This window comes from Pristiophorus japonicus, chromosome 22 (assembly GCF_044704955.1).
Source record: "Pristiophorus japonicus isolate sPriJap1 chromosome 22, sPriJap1.hap1, whole genome shotgun sequence".
NCBI classification, from domain to species: domain Eukaryota; kingdom Metazoa; phylum Chordata; class Chondrichthyes; family Pristiophoridae; genus Pristiophorus; species Pristiophorus japonicus.
This window is the reverse complement of record NC_091998.1, coordinates 41272896-41295802: the sequence shown is the minus strand read 5'-3', so window position 1 is coordinate 41295802 and position 22907 is coordinate 41272896. Positions and strand designations below refer to the sequence as shown.

Below are 22907 nucleotides of genomic sequence, written 5' to 3'. Positions count from 1 at the left end.
GTCGTTCATGGTCACTGTTGTTATGTATTTAACCCTTTGTAACCTGCATCACACCTGACCACCAGAGGGCCCATCTGTTGGGAGTCCCATGGGATTCCAGCATCCCTTGGGAGCACAGTATATAAGCAGGCCACCCACAAGGTACCTGTACTCTGGAATTGTAATAAAGGAGCTAAGGTCACACTTGCTCATTACACACAGTACTCAGTCTAACCATTTATTGTAAGTGTAACAACCGCGCGAAAATGCAAAGAACAGTCGGCATCCTGGAGAAGTTCTCAGAAGGGGACGATTGGGAGGCCTTCGTGGAGAGACTCGAACAATACTTTGTGGCCAACAAGCTGGAAGGGGCCGAGAACTCCACCAAATGAAGGACGATCCTCCTAACTGTTTGTGGGGCAACAACCTATGGCCTCATGAAGAATCTTCTGGCTCCTGCAAAACCAACAGAGAAATCCTACGAAGAATTGTGTACGCTAGTCCGGGAGCACCTAAATCCTAAGGAAAGCGTTTTGATGGCGAGATTTTGGTTCTACACGTGTCAACAATCGGAGGGCCAGGAAGTGGCGAGCTATGTCGCCGAACTAAGACGCCTCGCAGGACATTGTGAGTTTGAGGGATTCCTAGAACAAATGCTCAGAGATTTTTTTGTACTGGGCATCGGACATGAGACAATCTTTTGCAAATTGTTGACTGTACAAACTCCGAATCTGAGTAAAGCCATCACGATAGCCCATGCATTTATGTCCACCAGCGACAGCACCAAGCAGATTTCGCAGAACAAAGAAGTTTTGGCCAGTATTGTGCATAACGTAATGTCGGTTTTGAGCAGAAATGTACATGGCAGAATGTACACACCGGCTGCTGTGGCCCGACCTCAATTGACCCAGAATCCACCATCATCTGTTAATGCGAGGCAGTTAACACCTTGTTGGCACTGCGGAGGTGATCATCGGCCCCATCAATGCCGCTTTAAGCACTATGCGTACAATGGTTGCTGAACAATGGGACACCTCCAATGAATGTGCAGGCGAACGTTGCAGAGGAAGATCGATCCAGAGTGGATCAGACTGAATTGAAAACTCGTATTGAGGAGGCAGAAGTGTACGGGGTACATATGTTCACGACGAAATGCCCACCAATAATGTTGAAAGTTGAACTAAATGGCATTCCAGTATTTATGGAGCTGGACACGGGGGCAAGTCAGTCCATAATGAGTAAAAAGGCTTTTGACAGGCTGTGGGGAAAGAAGGCACACAGGCCCAAGCTCAGCCCCATTCACACCAAACTAAGGACTTACACCAAGGAACTAATCTCTGTAATTGGCAGCGCTGAAGTCAAAGTCTCTTATGATGGATCAGAACACGAACTCCCGCTGTGGATTGTGCCAGGGGATGGCCCCACGTTGTTTGGCAGAAGCTGGCTGGGGAAAATCTGCTGGAACTGGGACGACATCCGAGCGCTTTCGTCCGTCGATGACGCTTCATGCACCCAGGTTCTAAGCAAGTTCCCATCGTTATTCGAGCCAGGCATTGGAAGCTTCTCGGGGGCAAAAATGCAGATCCATTTGGTTTCCTGGGTACACGACCCATCCACCACAAGGCTTGGGCGGTACCGTACATGATGTGTGAAAAAGTGGAAATTGAGCTGGACAGGCTAAGGAGCAGGCCATTTAGGACTGAGATGAGGAGAAACTTCTTCACTCAGAGAGTTGTTAACCTGTGGAATTCCCTGCCGCAGAGAGTTGTTGATGCCAGTTCATTGGATATATTCAAGAGGGAGTTAGATATGGCCCTTATGGCTAAAGGGATCAAGGAGTATGGAGAGAAAGCAGGAAAGGGGTACTGAAGGAATGATCAGCCATGATCTTATTGAATGGTGGTGCATGCTCAAAGGGCCGAATGGCCTACTCCTGCACCTGTTTTCTATGTTTCTATGCAACACGAAGGCATCATCGCGCCGGTGGAATTCAACGACTGGGCCAGTCCGATTGCCCCGGTACTCAAGGAGGACGGTACGGTTAGAATTTGTGGGGTCTATAAAGTAACGATTAACCGTTTTTCGCTGCAGGACCAGTACCCGCTACCCAAGGCAGACGACCTATTCGCAATCCTGGCTGGAGGGAAGACATTCAACAAGCTGGGCCTGACCTCGGCCAACATGATGCAGGAGGTGGAGTAGTCTTCGAAAGGCCTCACCTGAATCAATATGCACAAAGGTCTGTTTATCTACAACCGGTGCCCGTTCGGGATTCGGTCGGCTACAGCGATTTTCCAGCGGAACACGGAGAGCCTGCTAAAGTCGGTTCCTTGCACAATGGTCATCCAGGACGACATATTGGTTACAGGTCGGGACACCATGAGCACTTGAAGAACCTGGAGGAGGTTCTTAGTCGGTTGGATCATGCGGGGCTCAGGTTGAAATGCTCGAAGTGCATTTTCTGGCACAGGATGTCGAATTCTTAGGAAGGAGAATCGCTGAAAATGGCATCAGACCCACTAACGCCAAGACGGAGGCCATCAAGAACGCGCCGCGACCACAGAACGTGACGGAGCTGTGGTCGTTCCTGGGACTCCTTAACTATTTCGGTAATTTCCTACCTGGGTTAAGCACCCTGCTAGAACCCCTACATGCGCTACTGCGCAAGGGAGACGACTGGGTACGGGGGAATTCACAAGAGGCTGCCTTTAAGAAAGCCAGAAACTTATTGTGATCTCACAAACTGCTTGTCCTGTATAACCCATGTAAATGATTAGTGTTAGCTTGCGATGCGTCGTCATACGGGGTTGGGTGTGTGTTACAACAGGCTAATGAATCGGGGATTTTGCAACCGGTTGCGTATGCATCCAGGAGTTTGTCCAAGGCTGAAAGGGCCTACAGCATGGTTGAAAAAGAGGCTATGGCGTGCGTTTACGGGGTAAAAAAAACGCACCATACTTATTTAGCCTCAAGTTTGAGCTTGAAACTGACTACAAGCCGCTCATATCGCTATTCTCAGAAAGCGAACAGATTAATACCAATGCCTCTGCCCGCATCCAATGATGGGCGCTCACCCTGTCAGCATACAACTATGTAATCCGCCACAGACTGGGCACAGAGAACTGCGCAGATGCTCTCAGTCGGCTACCATTGCCCACCACCGGGGTGGAAATGGCACAGCCAGCGGACTTGCTCATAGTCATGGAGGCATTTGAGAACGAGAAGTCCCCCGTTACGCCCGCCAGATCAGGACCTGGACCAGCCAGGATCCGTTACTGTCCTTGGTAAAAAAACTGTGTCCTCGTGGGAGCTGATCCAGTGTCCCAGTGGAGATGCAGGAAGCGATTAAGCCATTCCACAGGCACAAAGACGAACTCTCCCTGCAGGCGTACTGTCTTTTGTGGGGCAATAGCGTGGTCTTGCTCAAGAAAGGCAGATTCACATTTATTTGTGAACTGCACAACACACACCCAGGCATAGTAATGATGAAAGCCACAGCCAGATCTTATGTGTGGTGACCTGGCATCGACTCAGATTTAGAGTCATGTGTGCGCCAGTGCAACACTTGCTCTCAGCTGAGCAATGCACCCAGAGAGGCACCACTAAGTTTGTGGTCATGGCCATCCAAACCATGGTCGAGAATCCATGTAGACTATGCGGGTCCATTCCTAGGCAAAATGTGTTTGGTTGTCGTGGATGCTTTTTCAAAATGGACTGAATGTGCAATAATGTCTGTAGGCACATCTACGGCCACCATTGAAAACCTACGAGCCATGTTTGCCACGCACGGCTTGCCTGATGTCCTAGTCAGCGACAATGGGCTGTGCTTCCCCAGTGCTGAATTCAAGGAATTCATGACCCGCTACGGGATCAAACATGTCACATCTGCCCCGTTCAAGCCCGCATCCAACGGCCAGGCAGAACGGGCAGTTCAGATCATCAAGCAAAGCTTGAAACGTTTGTCGGAAGGCTCCCTGCAGACCCAGTTGTCCCGAGTACTGCTCGGCTACCGCACCAGACCCCACTCACTCACCGGGATTCCCCCTGCTGAGCTGCTCATGAAAAGGGCGCTTTTAAAACAAGGCTCTCTCTTGTCCATCCTGATCTCCATGATCACGTGGAGGGCAAGCTGCATCAACAAAGTGTGTACCATGACTGCGCAAATTTTTCACGCGATATTGAGATCAATGATCTTGTGTTTGTGCTCAATTATGTACATAGTCCCAAATGGCTCGCTGACACGGTCACAGAAAACATTTGGACCAAATCAAATTGTGGTTCACCAACAGCTACGAACAACCTGAAGATGACCCCACCAACTTTGACCTTCCAACACACACACAAGTGGCAACTGACATCATAGTTGACCACAAAACCGAACTCATCATCCCCAGCAAGGCCGGCTGCCCAACAGCCCAGTGAAGAACTGACCAACCCACCCACACCAGCATTTGTACCGAGACGATCGACAAGGGAGCGCAAAGCCCCAGATCGTCTCACCTTGTAAATAAGTGTACTGTTGACTTCACGGGGGAGTGATGTTATGTATTTAACCCTTTGTAACCTGCATCACACCTGACCACCAGATGGCCCATCTGTTGGATCCCAGCATCCCTTGGGAGCACAGTGTATAAGCAGGCCACCCACAAGGTACCTGCACTCTGGAACCTTAATAAAGGAGCTAAGGTCACACTTGCTCATTGCACACAGTACTCAGTCTGACCATTTATTATGAGTGTAACAACCATTGCTGATACTAGCTTTTTAATCCAGATTTATTAATAACATTTATTTAATTAACTGAATTTAAATTCCACAGCTACCATGGTGGGATTTGAACTCGGGTCTCTGGATCATTAGTCCGGGTCTCTAGATCATTAGTCCAGGTCTCTGGATTAATAGTCCAGTAACATAACCACTATACTACCATACCATGGATGATGAACTGTTATCAGAATTCACTGATGTTTTTTCAGACTGAGTAATGATTGTAACTAGCTCAGCTCAGTCTTAACTGCTGACTCAGTTAAGACTAGGTGATGATTAATAACTATGTTTCAATCAGGTTGAATATTGGGCTGTATCAAAACTTCACTGCACGTAATTGAGATTGAGTGTCAGACTACAGCCAGCCTTCAGTCTAAAGCCGAGCTACTTGCCATTTGAATTTTACTCCATGAACTGATCCATGTTGTTCCCTCGAGTTCAAGTTCCATTTAATCATTCATATAGAACCTGTTTTTCTGTCTCTTCTCTCCAGAGCACGTGGATCCTGCCACATTTTATGGAATAATTCGTCTCTTTCTGTCTGGGTACGTAATCACTGCTTGATTTCTAATATATATAAATACATAGAAATTACAACATGTAAATAGCCTATTCAGCCCAACTTGTCTGTGTTGATGTTTATCGTCTCCTTAAAAGAAAAAAGACTTGCATTTATATAGCGCCTTTCATGACCACCGGATATCCCAAAGTACTTTAGAAATGTAGTCACTGTTGTAATGTAGGAGCAGTGACCTCATGTGTCCAATCTGTTCCCATTTCCCCTTATTCTCTTTCCCTTCAAAAACCTATCTAACCTATTCTTAAAGGCTGAGATGGTTCCTGCTTCAAATCACTAACTAATGCCGCAGTGCCTTTCGCAGCCGCACACCACTCTATGTAAAAACATTTCTCTTGCTCTCTGACATAATGTAATCTTGTATTCATGTCTCATTATTCTAGACCCATTAATCAATGAGAACAGGTTGGCTCTATCTACACTTCATAACTTTAAACACCTCCAGCAAATTGTCGCTTAATCTGGTTCTGATGAAAGGTCCTCGACCTGAAACGTTAACTCTATTTCTCTCTCCACAGATACTGCCTGGCCTGCTGAGTATTTCCAGCACTTTGTTTTTATTTCAGATTTCCAGCATCTGCAGTATTTTGCCTCTTACTGTTGTTTAATCTCCTGTGTTCTAACAAAAACAAGCCCCATTCTTCAAGTCTTTCTTTGTATTTGTATTTCCTCATATTGGGCAGTATGTTTTCGAATCTGCACTGTACCTTTTGATTGCCCCAACATTCTGCCTATAATGTACATCACAAAACTGCACACAGCACTCAAACTGTGGTCATAGGAACAGGAGTAGGCCCTTCAGCATCTTGAGCCTCTTTCGCCATTCAATTCGATCATGGTTGATCTGTACCTTAACATCCATTTTCCTGCCTTTGTTCCATATCTCTTAATACCCTTGTCTAAAAAAAAATCGATCGATCTTAGTTTTGATCATTTCAATTGACCCAGCAACCACAGCCTTTTGGGGGAGTGGGTTCCAGATAGCCACCATCCATTGCGTTAAAAAAAAGTGCTTCTTGATTTCACTCCTAAATGATGCAGCTCTAATTTTAAGATTATGCCCTCTCATTCTGGAATCCCTCATCAGAGGGCCATTTCTCGGCAAGGACCTTATCATATCCCTTAATCATTCTAAATACTTTGACTGATGGCCGTGCCTTCAGCTGCCTAGGCCCTAAGCTCTGGAATTCCCTCCCTAAACCTCTCTGCCTCTCTCTCCTCCTTCAGAACGCTCCCTAAAACCTACCTCTTTGATGTAAGACAAAGGTCCTCCACTAACCTGACCCTGCCACACAGCACTGCACCCCCCCTACCCAGTCATCAAGATCCACAGCATAGCCCTGGACAAAGTAGACCACTTTCCATACCTCGGGGACCTATTATCAGCAAGGGCAGACATAAACGACGAGGTTCAACACCGCCTCCAGTGCGCCAGCGCAGCCTTCGGCCATCTGAGGAAGAGAGTGTTCGAAGATCAGGCTCTCAAATCTGGCATGAAGCTTATGGTCTACAGGGCTGTAGTGATACCCACCCTCCTCTTTGACTCAGAGAGGTAGACCATATGTAGTAGACACCTCAAATCGCTGGAGAAATACCACCAATGATGTCTCCGTAAGATCCCCTGGGAGGACAGACGCACCAACAATAGTGTTCTCGATCAGGCCAACATCTCCAGCATCGAAGCACTGATCACACTCGACCAGCTCCGTTGGGCGGGCCACATTGTTCGCATGTCCGACACAAGACTCCCAAAGCAAGCACTCTACTCGGAATTCCTACACAGCAAGCGAGCCCCAGGTGGGCAGAGGAAAAGTTTCAAGGACACCCTCAAAGCCTCCTTGATAAAGTGCAACAACCCCACCAACACCTGGGAGTCCCTGGCCAAAGACCGCCCTAAGTGGAGGAAGAGCATTAGGGAGGGCGCTAAGCACCTTGAGTCTTGTCACCGAGATCATGCAGAAATCAAGAGCAGGCAGCGGAAGGAGCGTGCGGCAAACCAGACTCCCCACCCACCCTTTCCTCCAACGACTGTCTGTCCCACCTGTGACTGTCATATATTCAACTGTCATTGTAATCCATGTATAAACTGACCTAAGTTGTATACCGTGAGAACACTGACCACTAGGTGGTGAACTTGTGGGAGGCACTCAGAACCTGGACTTTCAGGTATAAAAGGGGAAGCTCCACCCACCTTCATCACTTCAGTGCTGGTTAATAAAGGACTGGTCACAGAGTGACCTTCACTCTAGTATGGGCCTCGTGTGTATTTGTACTGTACAGTAAGGACATAATATTGGCGACGAGAAACTGGGATTTAAACCACGTGAGCATGGCCACTAGCAGCACAGACGAGAGGTACCGTGTCGGTGATGATTGGAACGATTTTATTGCGAGACTACCAAGGAATGGTTGGGACAGGATTCGGCCGACAAACGCAGGGCTCATCTCCTGACTGTTTGTGGATCCAGGACGTACTCCCTGATGAAGGACCTTCTAGCGCCAGAGAAGCCGGCGGACAAGACTTTTGAGGAGCTCAGTAAGTTGATCGGGGAACACTTTAAACCGGCGAGCAGCATGCACATGGCAAGACACCGGTTTTACACGCACCGGCGGCGAGAAGGGCAAAGCGCTCCAGACTTCGTGGCAGACCTCCGGCAACTGACGAGCCTATGTAAGTTCCCAGATGCATGCAGAGCGGAGATGCTGCGAGACTTTTTTATTGAGGGCACGCTGGGGTTTTAAGGAAACTGATTGAGACCAAAGACTTGACCCTGGAAACGGCGGCTTTGATGTCCCAGACATTTATCTCAGGGGAGGAGGAGACCAGAATTATGTTTGACAAAAATCTTGGTTTAAATGCAGCAAATAGACAGGGAGTCAACATTGTTAACGCGGCACACAGTTCTCCAGGCAGATAGGGGCAATAGGACATGCCCGAGCATGTAGTCGAACCCAAAGGGTGAATTCAACAGAGACAATGGCTAGCTGAACGGCGATTCATGCCATCGCAAGGGACAATGCGGCCAGTAATGGGGCCATCAACACCTGTCAATGGTGCGTTTAAGGACAGTTACAGAGACAGTCAGAGACAGTCGACTGCTAATGGACCTTTTGTTTCCAACAACGGCTCATGTTGGAGGTGTGGAGGCAAACACACAGCCAGAGCTTGCAGGTATCAGCAATATACCTGCAGAAATTGCAACATCAGCGGTCACTTGGCGCGTATGTGCAGGAAGCCTGCAGCCAGGTTGATGTACGAGGAGGACGGGCCCGATGTAAGCCCTACGAGGCCAAATGGACAGTGGGGGAAATGGCTGGAAGCTGAAGTTCAGCGAGTTCATGTGGAGCACATATACAGTTCATATACCAGGACGCCACCGATAATGATGAAAGTGCTCCTCAATGGCATCCCAGTATCAATGGAGCTAGACACGGAGCCCAGCCAGTCCCCGATGAGTATCAAACAGTTCGAAAAGTTGTGGGCGTCCATGGCCAGGAGGCCAAAATTACTGCCGATTGACGCACAGCTACGGACATATACAAAGGAGATCATTCCGGTGCTAGGCAGCGCCATGGTAGTCGTGACCCACAAAGATTCGGAGAACAGGTTGCTACCCTGGACTGTCCCGGGGGATGGTCCCGCACTGCTGGGGAGGAGTTGGCTTGTTGTCATGAAATGGAAATGGGGCGATGTCAATGCAATTTCTTCTGTGGAGCGAATATCATGCTCACAGGTCCTGGACAAATTTGACTCACCATTTCAACCCGGCATTGGCACTTTCATGGGGACCAAGGTAGTGATTCACATAAACCTGGATGCCAGGCCAGTACACCACAAGGCCAGAGCGGTGCCGTACGTGATGCGGGAAAAGATAGAAGGCGAATTGGACCGCCTGCTGAGGGAAGGCATCATCTCGCCAGTCGAATTCAGTGACTGGGCGAGCCCAATTGTGCCGGTGCTCAAGGCGGATGGGTCGGTCAGGATGTGTGGTGATTACAAGGCCACCATCAATCGGGTGTCACTCCAAGACCAGTACCCGCTACCGAGAGCAGAGGACCTCTTTGCGACGCTATCCGGTGCAAACTTTTTCCAAAATTGGACCTGACCTCAGCTTACATAACCCAGGAGCTGGCGAGTGAGTCGAAGAAGCTGACCACCATCACGACACACAGGGGGTTGTTTGAGTACAACAGATGTCCATTCGGGATTCGCTCGGCCGCCGCAACCTTTCAACGAAACATGGAAAGTCTCAAGTTGATTCCAAGGATGGTGGTTTTTCAAGATGACATCCTCATCACGGGTTGCGATACTGAAGAACGCCTCCACAACCTGGAGGAGGTGCTACGCCGACTGGACTGAAAAAGGCGAAGTGCGTCTTCCTAGCTCCAGAGGTAGAATTCCTGGGGATGAGGGTAGCAGCAGACGGGATCAGTCCGACCGCGTCCAAAACGGAAGCTGTCATGTTTGTAACCACAATGTAACACCACTGTATTACTGTATACACTCAACCTAGATGCACATCTTGACCACAAGGGGTGAACTTGTGGGAGATACTCCTTACCTGATGACTCAGGTATATAAAGGGAGGTCCCACACAGGGTCATCACTTCTAGAGTCCTGCAATAAAGAGTTAAGGCCACAGAGTGACTTTGTCCCCAGAATGTGCCTCGTGTGGTTTCATGCTGCAGAGTAAGGACTTTACAGAAGCGATCCAGAGAGCACCCAGACCCTGTAACACGATGGAGCTGCGTTCGTTCCTAGGACTCCTGAACTATTTTGGAAACTTTCTTCCCAAATTGAGCACGCTGTTAGAGCCGCTACACGTGCTCCTACGCAAAGGTCGCGAATAGGTCTGGGGGGACAGCCAGGAAAGGGCTTTTGATTCAGCACGCAATTTGTTATGCTCCAACAATCTGTTAACGCTATATGACCCATGTAAGAAACTTGTTTTAACGTGCGATGCATCGTCCTATGAGGTCGGATGTGTGTTGCAGCATGTTAATGCCAAGGGTCAGTTAGTCGATAGCTTATGCCTCCAGAAGTCTGTCCCAGGCAGAAAGTGGCTACGGGATGGTAGAAAAGGAAGCGCTTGCACCAGTACCTGTTTGGCAGGAAATTTGAGCTGGAGACAGATCACAAACCCCTAATGTCCCTTTTGGCCGACAACAAGGCCATAAATGCAAATGCGTCGGCCTGCATACAGAGGTGGGCACTCATGTTAACCGCCTGTGACTACACAATTCGGCACAGACCGGGCACTGAAAACTGCACCGATGCACTCAGCAGACTCCCACTAGCCACCACCGAGAGGGCTACCGAGCATGCTGCTGAGATGGTCATGGCTGTTGAAGCTTTCGAAAGCGAAGGCTCACCCGTGACAGCCCGTCAGATTAAATTCTGGACAAATAGAGACCCGCTATTGTCTCTAGTCAAGAAATGTGTCCTGAATGGGGACTGGGCAGTCACATATGGGGCATGCCCTGAGGAATTTAAACCATTTCACAGGCGCAAGGATGAACTCTCGATTCAGGCCGATTGCCTACTATTGGGAAACCGAGTAGTCATGCCCCAGATGGGCAGAGCGGCGTTCATCCGAGAACTCCACAATGAGCACCCGAGCATTGTCATGATGAAGGCAATTGCCAGGTCACACGTTTGGTGGCCAGGGACAGATGCAGACCTGGAACTTTGTGTTCGCAGATGCAACACGTGTGCCCAGCTGGGCAATGCGCCCAGGGAAGCCCCCCTTAGCCACTGGTCCTGGCCCACCAAGCCATGGTCACGCATCCATGTGAACTACGCAGGTCCTTTCATGGGAAAAATGTTTTTGGTTGTAGTAGACGTCTACTCCAAATGGATCGAGTGTGACATTCTCAATTCAAGCACATCCTCTGCCACGGTAGAAATCTACGGGCAATGTTCGCCGCCCATGGTCTACCGGACGTCTTGGTCAGCGACAATGGCCTGTGCTTTACAAGCATTGAGTTCCAGGACTTCATGGCAGGAAATGGTATCAATCATGTCAGAACGGCACTGTTCAAGCCGGCCTCAAACGGCCAGGCGGAACGAGCAGTGCAGATAATCAAACGGGATGCTCAGAATCCAAGGGGGTTCCCTACAAAGCCGCTTATCCCGCCTCCTGTTGGCCAATAGATCCCGACCACACTCACTCACAGGGGTTCCACTCGCAGAGCTGCTAATGAAAAGGACGCTCAAAACCAGGTTATTCCCCTCACACACCTCACCATGAAAGAAATTGTTGAGAGCAGGCGCCGGTCACAATGTGACTACCATGACAGGAATGCGAGGGCGCGATGTATTGAAGTCAATGACCCTGTCTTTGTCCTCAACTATGCTGCAGGGCCCAAATGGCTCGCAGGCACTGTGATTGTCAAAGAGGGGATTAGGATTCTGGTAGTTAAACTTACCAATGGACAAATCTGCCGCAAACACGTGGATCAAACAAAAAGGAGGTTCAGCCACCCCATAGAAGAAGCAGAGGAAGAACACGATGTAGAGTTCACTCCACCACAGGTGATCAAACACCGGAACCAAGTGGAGGAGAGCCCAGTCACTGTGGGCAGTCCAGACAGGCCTGAGGCACCACAAACAGCAGACACTCCGGCCAGCGCCCAACAACTGGAGCCCCAACTCAGGCGCTGTACAAGGGAGCTTAAACCACCAGAGAGACTTAACCTGTGATCCCAATAAGACTTTGCGGGGGGGGGGGGGGGGGGGGAGGTGATGTCATGTATTCAACTGTCATTGTAATCCATGTATAAACTGACCTAAGTTGTACACCGTGAGAACACTGACCGTGGTGAACTTGTGGGAGACATTCCTAACCTGGATTTTCAGGTATAAAAGGGGAAGCTCCACCTACCTTCATCACTTCAGTGCTGGCTAATAAAGGACTGGTCACAGAGTGACCTTCTCTCTAGTGCGGGCCTCGTGTGCATTTGTACTGTATAGTAAGGACATATTAGTGACAGAGACTGTAATTCCCGTATTGGACTGTTCAGTCGCATGAGAACTCACTTTTGGAGTGGAAGCAAGTCTTCCTCGATTTTGAGGGACTGCCTATGATGATGATGATCCTAATATCTCCTTATGTGGTTCGGTGTCAAATTTTGTTTGGTAATGCTCCTGTGACACGCTTTGGGATGTTTTACTACATTAAAGGCGTTATATAAATGTAAGTAATTGTAGTGTACATGGACACCTACATCCCGTTGCTCCTCCACAGCTCCTAGTCTCTCACCATTAAAGAAAATATTCTGATTTGTCTTTCTCTGGTTCAAAGTGGATGACCTCTCATTGAACTCCACCTGTCATAGCTTTGCTCAGTCACTTATTCTGTATGTGCCCATTTGTAACTTCCTGCTTCCATCCACATAAGTTACTGAAACTCCTAACTTAGTGTCATCTGCAAAGTCAGATATACAACTCCCTATTCTTTCATCCAAGTCAGTAATATATATTGTTAAAAGCTGTCATTAATGGGAGCTACCAGAAGAGAAGATGGGAAAGAATAAAGGCAAAATACTACAGATACTGGAAATCTGAAATAAAAACAGAAAATGCTGGAAATACTCAGCAGGTCAGGCAGCATCTATGGAGAGAAAAACAGAGTTAACGTTTCAGGTCGATAACCTTTCATCAGAATTGGAAAAGTTAGAGATGTAACAGGTTTTAATCAAGTACGGAAGCAGGGAAAGGGGAAGAGGACTGGAACAAATAAAAGGGAAGGTCTGTGATAGAGTGGAAAGCAGGAGAGATTAAATGAGAAAAGGAATGATGATGAGAGGCGAAAGGGCATGGTAATGGAACAAGTAAAGAAACAAAAGATGGGTCTAGAGGAGGTGCAAGTGGGAAAAGGGAAAGTACAATCTGCTGAATGTAAATTATTTGAGAAACTGAACATAATGACTATTCTTTCATCCTAATATTCAGTGAGCAGTTTAACAACTTAATGAAACAGTACACTCATGAATCAACAGTTTCCAGTCACGTGAGCAGATCTTGAATTTTATGTTCCAATAGGAACTCTCGTCTTGTGGAAAAAGAGTCCAGAATGGATAGGGTGAGATCTAGCCAGAAGCTTGTTGAGCGCACTTATCAGAAACAACATAAACAAACAATTTTTTTTAAATGGAAGAAAAATTGAAGAAAATTTCACGGGGGGAGGGGTTTATAACCAACATAGAACTTTACAGTGCTGGAGAATATAAGTGCCATTCCCTCACACCAAGCAGTTCCAGAGTCCAAGGGAAAATTGAAGAGAGTTGTCTCCAAGTCACTGGCCTAGAAATTCATCTCGGGTAGTGGTGCAAAACAGGCGGTATTGGATGGGCCGCCCGTTATACGCAGCGCCTGATATTCCGTTACGTTGCAGTCAATAGAACGGAATATCAGCCGCTGCGTTTAACGGGCGGCCGATCCAATATCGGCCATGTTGCGCCACCACCCAAGATGAGTTTCTAGGTCACTGTCTTTTGATTTGTTCCAATCAGGACAGTTGTACAAGGGTAGGGAAAGCAGGATTCATTATTTCACTGAAATCCATCATTTCTTCCTGAGATTAGATACATTGTACAAACTGTTGAGCATGGCTTTATGAACAAATATCTTGATGTAGGCCTGACATTTAAAAAAAAATGTAATAGCCAAATAAATTATTTGCACTTCAAGTACCATCTTCATAGCCATGTTAAAAACTGATGCCTCATCCAACTGTATGCGAGTGCACTGAAGCTTGATATGAAATGTGCTGTGATTCATTTCACCTTTTTTGCAGATGGAAGGATAACCCAGCCTTTCCAGAAGGCCTGCTCTACGAGGGAGTGTGGGACAAACCTAGGCAGTTCTCAGGTGGGAGTGCTGCACAGAGCTCCACACTGCAATCCTTTGATGAGTTTCTGGGAATACGTCACAACGAGGAAAGCGGTAAGCCCTGTCTCCTATATCATTTCAGCACCTCTTCTCAGATCCCATAAAGACACTTGGGGCTAGAAATTCGGTCGCACCCCATTTTGTAAAGTTGAAAAAGTAATCATTCTCTCCTTCAGCAATATTCAGCTTTAGCGCTCCAAAAGGGAAGTGGAGCACTAAATCAAGCGCTAACCACTTCCCAGGGCGCTAAAGTCCGAAAGCGGGGCAGTAGTGGCAGAGCGGTAAAAAATTTTGAGCGCGTTGGGAACGGCATGAGCTGCTGTTTCCCTCGCTTAAAGGGAACGGACCAACGATGCTGCACAAGCTAGTTGTCGGCAGTTCTGTTTTGCAAGGCGACCTGCGCGACTGCCATTACAGCCCCAAACACTGTCACAAAGGGGAGGGCTGGGACACCAGTGAAACATGAAAAACTTAGCGCAGGCACCAGACTGGTGCAAATAATAAAGGTTGCACTAGCTGAAAACCATTCACTTTAAATTATCGCTCCACAAGCGGCCATCCGAGTTCACAGCCCGTCCTCTCACTGACGTTGTCGGCATGGGGAGAAAAGAGAATCGGGGGAGGGTGAAAGAGAGTCGGGAGGGAGGAGAAGAGAGTCGGGGGGAAAGAAGAGAGTCGGGGGGAAAGAAGAGAGTTGGAGGGGGGAGAAGAGAGTCAGGGGCAGGTGGGAGAAGAGAGTCGGGAGAGGGGGTGGGGAGAGTCGGGGGCGGGGGGAAGAAGCTTGACAGGGGGCAGGGCACACGTCTGTCAAAAAAAGTGCAGTACAAAGTGTTACACTGAAAATTTAGCAGAAATGTGCAGGCCAATGTTGCCTGCAAGAATTTCAGAGCCACAGCTTTTTCGTGATGACATCAAGAAATGGAAGTCCTAAATTATCAGTAAATATGAATGCAGACATGAATGCACAAAATCAAAGACAAGGAAAGACCATCAGGCCCAGGCAAATTTGTGAAAACCATGCACGCTATCATCATCATCATCATAGGCAGTCTCCTGAAGTGAGTTCTTTGGTGGCTTAACAGTCCAATACAAGAGGCACAGACTCTGTCACAGGTGGGACAGATAGTCGTTGAGGGAAGGGGTGGGTGGGACTGGTTTGCTACATGCTCTTTCTGCTGCCTGCGCTTGATTTCTGCACGATCTCGCCGTTGAGATTCGAGGTGCTCAGCGCCCTTTTGGATGCACTTTCTCCATTTAGGGCCAGAGACTCCCAGGTGTCGGTGAGGATGTCGCACTTTATCAGGGAGGCTTTGAGGGTGTCCTTGTAGCATTTCCGCTGCCCACCTTTGGCTCGTTTGCCATGAAGGAGCTCCGAGTAGAGCACTTGCTTTGGAAGTCGCGTGTCTGGCATGCGAACTATGTGGCCTGCCCAGCGGAGCTGATTGAGAGTGGTCAGTGCTTCAATGCTGGGGATGTTAGCCTGGACGAGGACGCTGATGTTGGTGCGCCTGTCCTCCCAGGTGATTTGTAGGATCTTGCGGAGACATCGTTGGTGATATTTCTCCAGCAACTTGAGGTATCTGCTGTGCATGGTCCATGTCTCTGAGCCATACAGGAGGGCAGGTATTACTACAGCTCTGTAGAACATGAGCTTGGTGTCAGTTTTGAGGTCCTGGTCTTCAAACATTTTTTTCCTCAGGCGGCCGAAGGCTGCGTTGGTGCACTGGAGGCGGTGGTGGATCTCGATGCCTGCTCTTGTTGATAGGAGGCTCCCGAAATATGGAAGTGGTCCACGGTGCCCAGGGCCGCGCCGTGGATCTTGATGTCTGGGGGGGGGGCGGGGCGGGAGTGCTGTGCGGTGAGGACAGGCTGTGGAGGACCTTTGTCTTACGGATGTTTCGCTAAGGCCCATGCTTTCGTACGCCCAGTAAATACGTCGACTATGTCCTGGAGTTCAGCCTCTGTATGTGTGCAGACACAGGCATCGTCGGTGTACTGTAGCTCAACGACAGAGGTTGGTGTGGTCTTGGACCTGGCCTGGAGATGGCGCAGTTTGAACAGATTCCCACTGGTTCTGTATTTTAGTTCCACTCCAGTGGGGAGCTTATTGATTGTGAGGTGGAGCATGGCAGCGAGGAAGATTGAGAAGAGGGTTGGGGCGATGACGCTGCCCTGTTTGACCCCGGTCCGGACGTGGATTGGGTCTGTGATGGATCCGTTGGTTAGGATCACGGCCTGCATGTCATCGTAAACCAGGCGGAGGATGGAGACGAACTTTTGAGGGCATCCGAAAAGGAAGAGGATGCTCCATAGACTCTCATGGTTGAGTGTCAAAGGCCTTTGTAAGGTTGAAGAAGGCCATGTATAAGGGCTGGCACTGTTCCCTGCATTTTTCTTGCAGCTGTCACGCTGCAAAAATCATGTCCATTGTGCCCCATAGGGGACGAAATCCGCACTGTGATTCCGGGAGAGCTCCTCGGCCACAGGAAGAAGACGGTTGAGGAGGATCTAGCGACGACTTTCCCAGTGGCTGATAGCAGGGAGATTTTTCTGTAGTTGCCGCAGTCGGACTTGTCCCCTTTTTTAAAGCTGGTCACGATCACAGCATCTCTGAGATCTCCCGGTATGCTCTCCTCCCTCCAGATGAGAGAGGCGGTCGTGTATTCGCGCCAGCAGTGCCTCTCTGCCATACTTCAGTGCCTCAGTAGGGATTCCGTCCACACGTTCAACCCATTCCGTCCAACCCACCACTGACCAAGTAAGCTGAGAGAAACAAAAGGTTTTTAAAAAACTGCGGGCAATTTACGAAAAGTATATGTGAGCTAAATTAGAAATCCCTGGAATGCATTGAGTTAAGTACTTATTATTTACAGAGGCTGCAGAAATGTGACATTCCTCCACAGCTAGCTGCTAGAGCAAGTGATGCAATTTGCTTCAATGGGGAAATATCCATTGTAACCCATAGCTACTCGTGACCTCTTCTATTTCCAACATCTGTAAGATTTTAACTGAAAAATAATATTGTTCTATGAACTAGACAGATTCTTGTCAATGAATGGAATTTGGTATTATTAGAAGTGCACCAAGGGAATACTGTGGAGAGGGGGCTAGAAGTACTGAAGGTCTTCTCCTGCCTGAAACTTTCAGTGTGTTACTATGAATTGAAATGACTTAAGTTACATAGGAACATATGACGGACAGGTAAAAATCCTGGGGTCCATCGAGCCTGTCCCACTAAATTGCGATACCTTATGTATCACAGTATATAAACACTCCACCCTCACCCGAAACCATGTGATCTCCTGGGAGAGGCGAAATACCAGATTAAAAAACCCACGCCAATTGGGTGGAAAGAAAATCTGGGAAATTCCTCTCCGTTTCATCTAGGCGATCAAACGTAGACCAGAAGATCAGTCTAGGTCTGGATTCCCTGCAGTACCTATCTTCTGTAAGAGGTGAACTCCATCCCAGCCAAAAACAGGTCCAGCTTGAAGGAATTCAGCGAATCAGCATCCACCACAGGAGACGGTGCCTGTTCTAGAAGTCTGCTGTTGTCTGGGAAAGGAACCATCTCCTGACATCTAACCTAGATCTGGCCTTATACAAGTTAAATTTGTGATCCCGGGTCTTCCCTTACCTTCCCTTAATTGAAATAAACTGCCAGTTGGGACACAATTTATTCCCTTGGGAATTAGTCTAATGGTCCTCCTCAGCAGTTATAATGGGTGACTTTATGCACATAGATTGGGCTAACCAAACTGGAAGCAATACGGTGGAGGAGGATTTCCTGGAGTGCATAAGGGATGGTTTTCTAGACCAATATGTCGAGGAACCAACTAGGGGAGAGGCCATCTTAGACTGGGTGTTGTGTAATGAGAGAGGATTAATTAGCAATCTCGTTGTGCGAGGGGAAGCGTGACCATAATATGGTGGAATTCTGCATTAGGATGGAGAATGAAACAGTTAACTCAGAGACCATGGTCCAGAACTTAAAGAAGGATAACTTTGAAGATATGAGGCGTGAATTGGCTAGGATTGATTGGCGAATGATACTTGAGGGGTTGACTGTGGATGGGCAATGGCAGACATTTAGAGACCGCATGGATGAACTACAACAATTGTACATTCCTGTCTGGCATAAAAATAAAAAAGCGAAGGTGGGTCAACCGTGGCTATCAAGGGAAATCAGGGATAGTATTAAAGCCAAGGAAATGGCATACAAATTGGCCAGAAATAGCAGCGAACCTGGGGACTGGGAGAAATTTAGAACTCAGCAGAGGAGGACAAAGGGTTTGATTAGGGCAGGGAAAATGGAGTACGAGAAGAAGCTTGCAGGGAACATTAAGACGGATTGCAAAAGTTTCTATAGATATGTAAAGAGAAAAAGGTTAGTAAAGACAAACGTAGGTCCCCTGCAGTCAGAATCAAGGGAAGTAATAACGGGGAACAAAGAAATGGCGGACCAATTGAACAAGTACTTTGGTTCGGTATTCACGAAGGAGGACACTAACAACATTCCGGATATAAGAAGGGTCAGAGGGTCTAGTAAGGAGGAGGAATTGAGGGAAATCCTTATTAGTCGGGAAATTGTGTTGGGGAAATTGATGGGATTGAAGGCCGATAAATCTCCAGGGCCTGATGGAGTGCATCCCAGAGTACTTAAAGAGGTGGCCTTGGAAATAGCGGATGCATTGACAGTCATTTTCCAACATTCCATTGACTCTGGATCAGTTCCTATCGAGTGGAGGGTAGCCAATGTAACCCCACTTTTTAAAAAAGGAGGAAGAGAGAAAACAGGGAATTATAGACCGGTCAGCCTGACATCGGTAGTGGGTAAGATGATGGAATCAATTATTAAGGATGTCATAGCAGCGCATTTGGAAAGAGGTGACATGATAGGTCCAAGTCAGCATGGATTTGTGAAAGGGAAATCATGCTTGACAAATCTTCTGGAATTTTTTGAGGATGTTTCCAGTCGAGTGGACAAGGGAGAACCATTTGATGTGGTATATTTGGACTTTCAGAAGGCTTTCGGCAAGGTTCCACACAAGAGATTAATGTGCAAAGTTAAAGCACATGGGATTGGGGGTAGTGTGCTGACATGGATTTAGAAATGGTTGTCAGACAGGAAGCAAAGAGTAGGAGTAAATGGGTACTTTTCAGAATGGCAGGCGATGAGTAGTGGGGTACCGCAAGGTTCTGTGCTGGGGCCCCAGCTGTTTACACTGTATATTAATGATTTAGACGAGGGGATTAAATGTAGTATCTCCAAATTTGCGGATGACACTAAGTTAGGTGGCAGTGTGAGCTGCGAGGAGGATGCTATGAGGCTGCAGAGCGACTTGGATAGGTTAGGTGAGTGGGCAAATGCGTGGCAGATGAAGTATAATGTGGATAAATGTGAGGTTGTCCACTTTGGTGGTAAAAACAGAGAGACAGACTATTATCTGAATGGTGACAGATTGGGAAAAGGGGAGGTACAACGAGACCTAGGTGTCATGGTACATCAGTCATTGAAGGTTGGCATGCAGGTACAGCAGGCGGTTAAGAAAGCAAATGGCATGTTGGCCTTCATAGCGAGGGGATTTGAGTACAGGGGCAGGGAGGTGTTGCTACAGTTGTACAGGGCCTTGGTGAGGCCACACCTGGAGTATTGTGTACAGTTTTGGTCTCCTAACTTGAGGAAGGACATTCTTGTTATTGAGGGAGTGCAGCGAAGGTTCACCAGACTGATTCCCGGGATGGCGGGACTGACCTATCAAGAAAGACTAAATCAACTGGGCTTGTATTCACTGGAGTTCAGAAGAATGAGAGGGGACCTTATAGAAACGTTTAAAATTCTGATGGGTTTAGACAGGTTAGATGCAGGAAGAATGTTCACAATGTTGGGGAAGTCCAGAACCAGGGGTCACAGTCTAAGGATAAGGGGTAAGCCATTTAGGACCGAGATGAGGAGGAACTTCTTCACCCAGAGAGTGGTGAACCTGTGGAATTCTCTACCACAGAAAGTTGTTGAGGCCAATTCACTAAATATATTCAAAAAGGAGTTAGATGAGGTCCTTACTACTAGGGGGATCAAGGGGTATGGTGAGAAAGCAGGAATGGGGTACTGAAGTTGCATGTTCAGCCATGAACTCATTGAATGGCGGTGTAGGCTAGAAGGGCCGAATGGCCTACTCCTGCACCTATTTTCTATGTTTCTATGTTTCACTCTTTCCAAAGCCTCAGTGGCCAAAGTTGAGGCAAGCCAGAAAGCTGGCGCACCTATGATTTCATACCTCGTTTTTTCGCTGGGAGCGATTAGGTGGCCATCCAATCCATTTTCAGCACAGAAGATTTTTTAACATCAGACCGGAAGTTGGTCAAAATGGGGGCGGAAGTGCGGCAGTAAGTTATGCTGAGGGGCGGAAGTTGGGGCGGGTTTGAGTCTCCGCCACTGTCACTCAGCAGTGGTGACGTAACAGCACGTGTGCGTCACCACGCTCTCTCCCCTCTGTTAAAGGGGAGAGAATCGGGGCTTCTTTAGCTTCGGCCCCTGGGCCACCAGGGAGAGGTTCAGCCGGGCCAGCAGCCTGGCACCCAAGAGGGGGTGTCAGGCTGCCTGTTGGCGGCCTGGCTGAACCTGGGGGAGCAATAGTCCGGCTGACATGGCAAAAAAGTATAAGATGGCAGCCGTGGCATTCGGCCCTTGCCTTTAATGACCGTCACACCGCCAGGGCAGAGAGAGAGCAGACAAGGTGCACCGACAGAGAAAGCTGTTGGGGGCACCATCCAGCGGCTCATGGATGGGATGGATTAAAATAGAGGTGTGGGAGATTGGCGGTGCGCGCTTTGATGACTGCTTGCGGAGGTCAGCAGCAGCGGGCGGAAGTGGGGACAGGCTGAAAAATCCCCGACCTGAATTTAGGTTGGGGTGGCCATTAGACTGCAATGTGGCGGCCACTCGATTTCGCCGCATGGCCTCCACAAAACGGGCCTTATAGGGACTCTTAGTATCTACCACCATGTGAGGAGACCAAAACTGGACACAGTATTCCAAATGAGGCCTGACCAAGGTCATCGCTTTTATTACTTCGTTATGATCAACAGGGAACCTATTTTTAATTTTAATTGATATGTCTTCAAAAATGTGATAGAGGCTTACTGCTGTGAATCTGTTAAGCACGGTATTTATCCAACAGGCAGGCTTGACTCGATAAGTTGTATCAATATTACAGAATCAATATTAAACGCAGGTAGCGGAAATGTTTCTTTTGTTTTCAATCATACAAACAAACACAAAACCGTGTTTTCACAATACTAATTGAACAGGCAGATCCATTTCATATGATGAAAAGTGATATGGTGACGCTGCAGAAGTACAGTGCATTCAAAATAGCATTTACAAATGTTGCCTGATAAACGGTATGCAGTTTATGGTGTGTAAAATCTGCTCAACTGCTAACTTTTTGAAAAATATAATCAAAATCAACACTGATAACATTTGATCCCAATCTGATTATCTAATTTGATGTTATATTTTGAATTACAGCTGAATTCCTTCACCGGATGAGGGATTACATGCCTCCATCCCACAAGGCATTTATCCAAGCTATAGCCTCAGGACCATCTGTGCGAGAGTACATCGTGTTCAGCTGTAATCCTGTTCTACGTGAGAGCTACAATGACTGCATAGCTGCGCTTGTTGATCTACGGAACTATCACATCACAGTCGTCGCTAGGTATATCACTATAAATGTAGCCAAAGCAAAAGCAGAGAAAAACAAGCAAAATAGCACAGTGTGTATATTACAAAAAGCCCCGTCCGCCTTAGAAGAACGGGGAACGGGTGGCTCAGGGATCATGTCTTTTCTTAAAAGCGTCCGAGACACGACTAAAAAAGTAACGATCGATGAAGTTTGATGACAGCAATAGAAGTTAACTCATTTATTGTACTATAATATGTAACTAACATAGAATTTTTCAGTAGTCAATGCAATTATTTATTGCTAAAATTGCAGGTAATGGCAAATGCTCAGTACAAATATCATTAACCAACACCCGCTATCACGTTTCTTCAATATTAAGCTAAAACAAATAGTACATTTTAACAGGAATTTAAAAGCTTGCATTTTTGACAATTAGAAATAGTTCATTATATTTACTACCTTGTAAACATTTCTAAGTTTCCCAATTATCCATCGTTCAATATATACAGGATATATTATTACTCAAATAAGCAACAAAATCAATACAATTCAAATCTCACGGTGCAGTGAAAATAACACATCTGGCAGCAAGATAAAAACTTGTTGAGAAAATAAAACTGTTCCTCCCAAGCAAAATAATACCACAGTGTTTTTAAAAAAAGCACATCTCATGATTCAAGTAACTATGATGAGCTTTGATCTTCCAGTTTCTATAAAGTAATTTGAATGTTTCAATGTGCCTTTTAACAGACTCTAAACGATATCATCCTTTTTGTGTACTGCAAAAGCAGAATTTAACGACGTAAAATTTATCAGCTAAAATATTCCTGAAATTGTAATTGAAAAGTTATTTTACCTCATTTACATTTCATTGTGCTGTACCTTCATAAATTAAAAATTTCTGTATTCTACATACATAGAATGTGCATTCAAAGAAATGCTTAGAAAAATATAAAAGTATGTGACAGAATACTCAATTGCTCTGATTCCCTAAATGTTTTAA

General features: G+C 47.2%; 1 protein-coding gene and 1 long non-coding RNA gene across 6 annotated transcripts in view; one reads left to right on the top strand and one right to left on the bottom strand.

Moving 5' to 3' along the window:
* ido1 (indoleamine 2,3-dioxygenase 1) overlaps positions 1–22725 on the top strand; it is a 56281-nt gene extending 33556 nt beyond the window's left edge. For 4 of the 5 annotated variants that reach the window (XM_070865954.1, XM_070865953.1, XM_070865955.1 and 1 more), the window contains 3 exons: positions 5240–5291; positions 14122–14270; positions 21748–22725. In XM_070865954.1, the coding sequence (XP_070722055.1) occupies positions 5240–5291; positions 14122–14270; positions 21748–22118 (572 nt within the window). In that variant the 3' untranslated portion in view covers positions 22119–22725. Of the gene's footprint in view, positions 1–5239; positions 5292–6550; positions 7528–14121; positions 14271–21747 lie in introns of those variants that run through there. The other variant, XM_070865957.1, reaches the window with a different exon arrangement.
* LOC139234966 (uncharacterized) overlaps positions 1–22907 on the bottom strand; it is an 83397-nt gene that overhangs the window by 40709 nt on the left and 19781 nt on the right. The window lies entirely within an intron of this gene.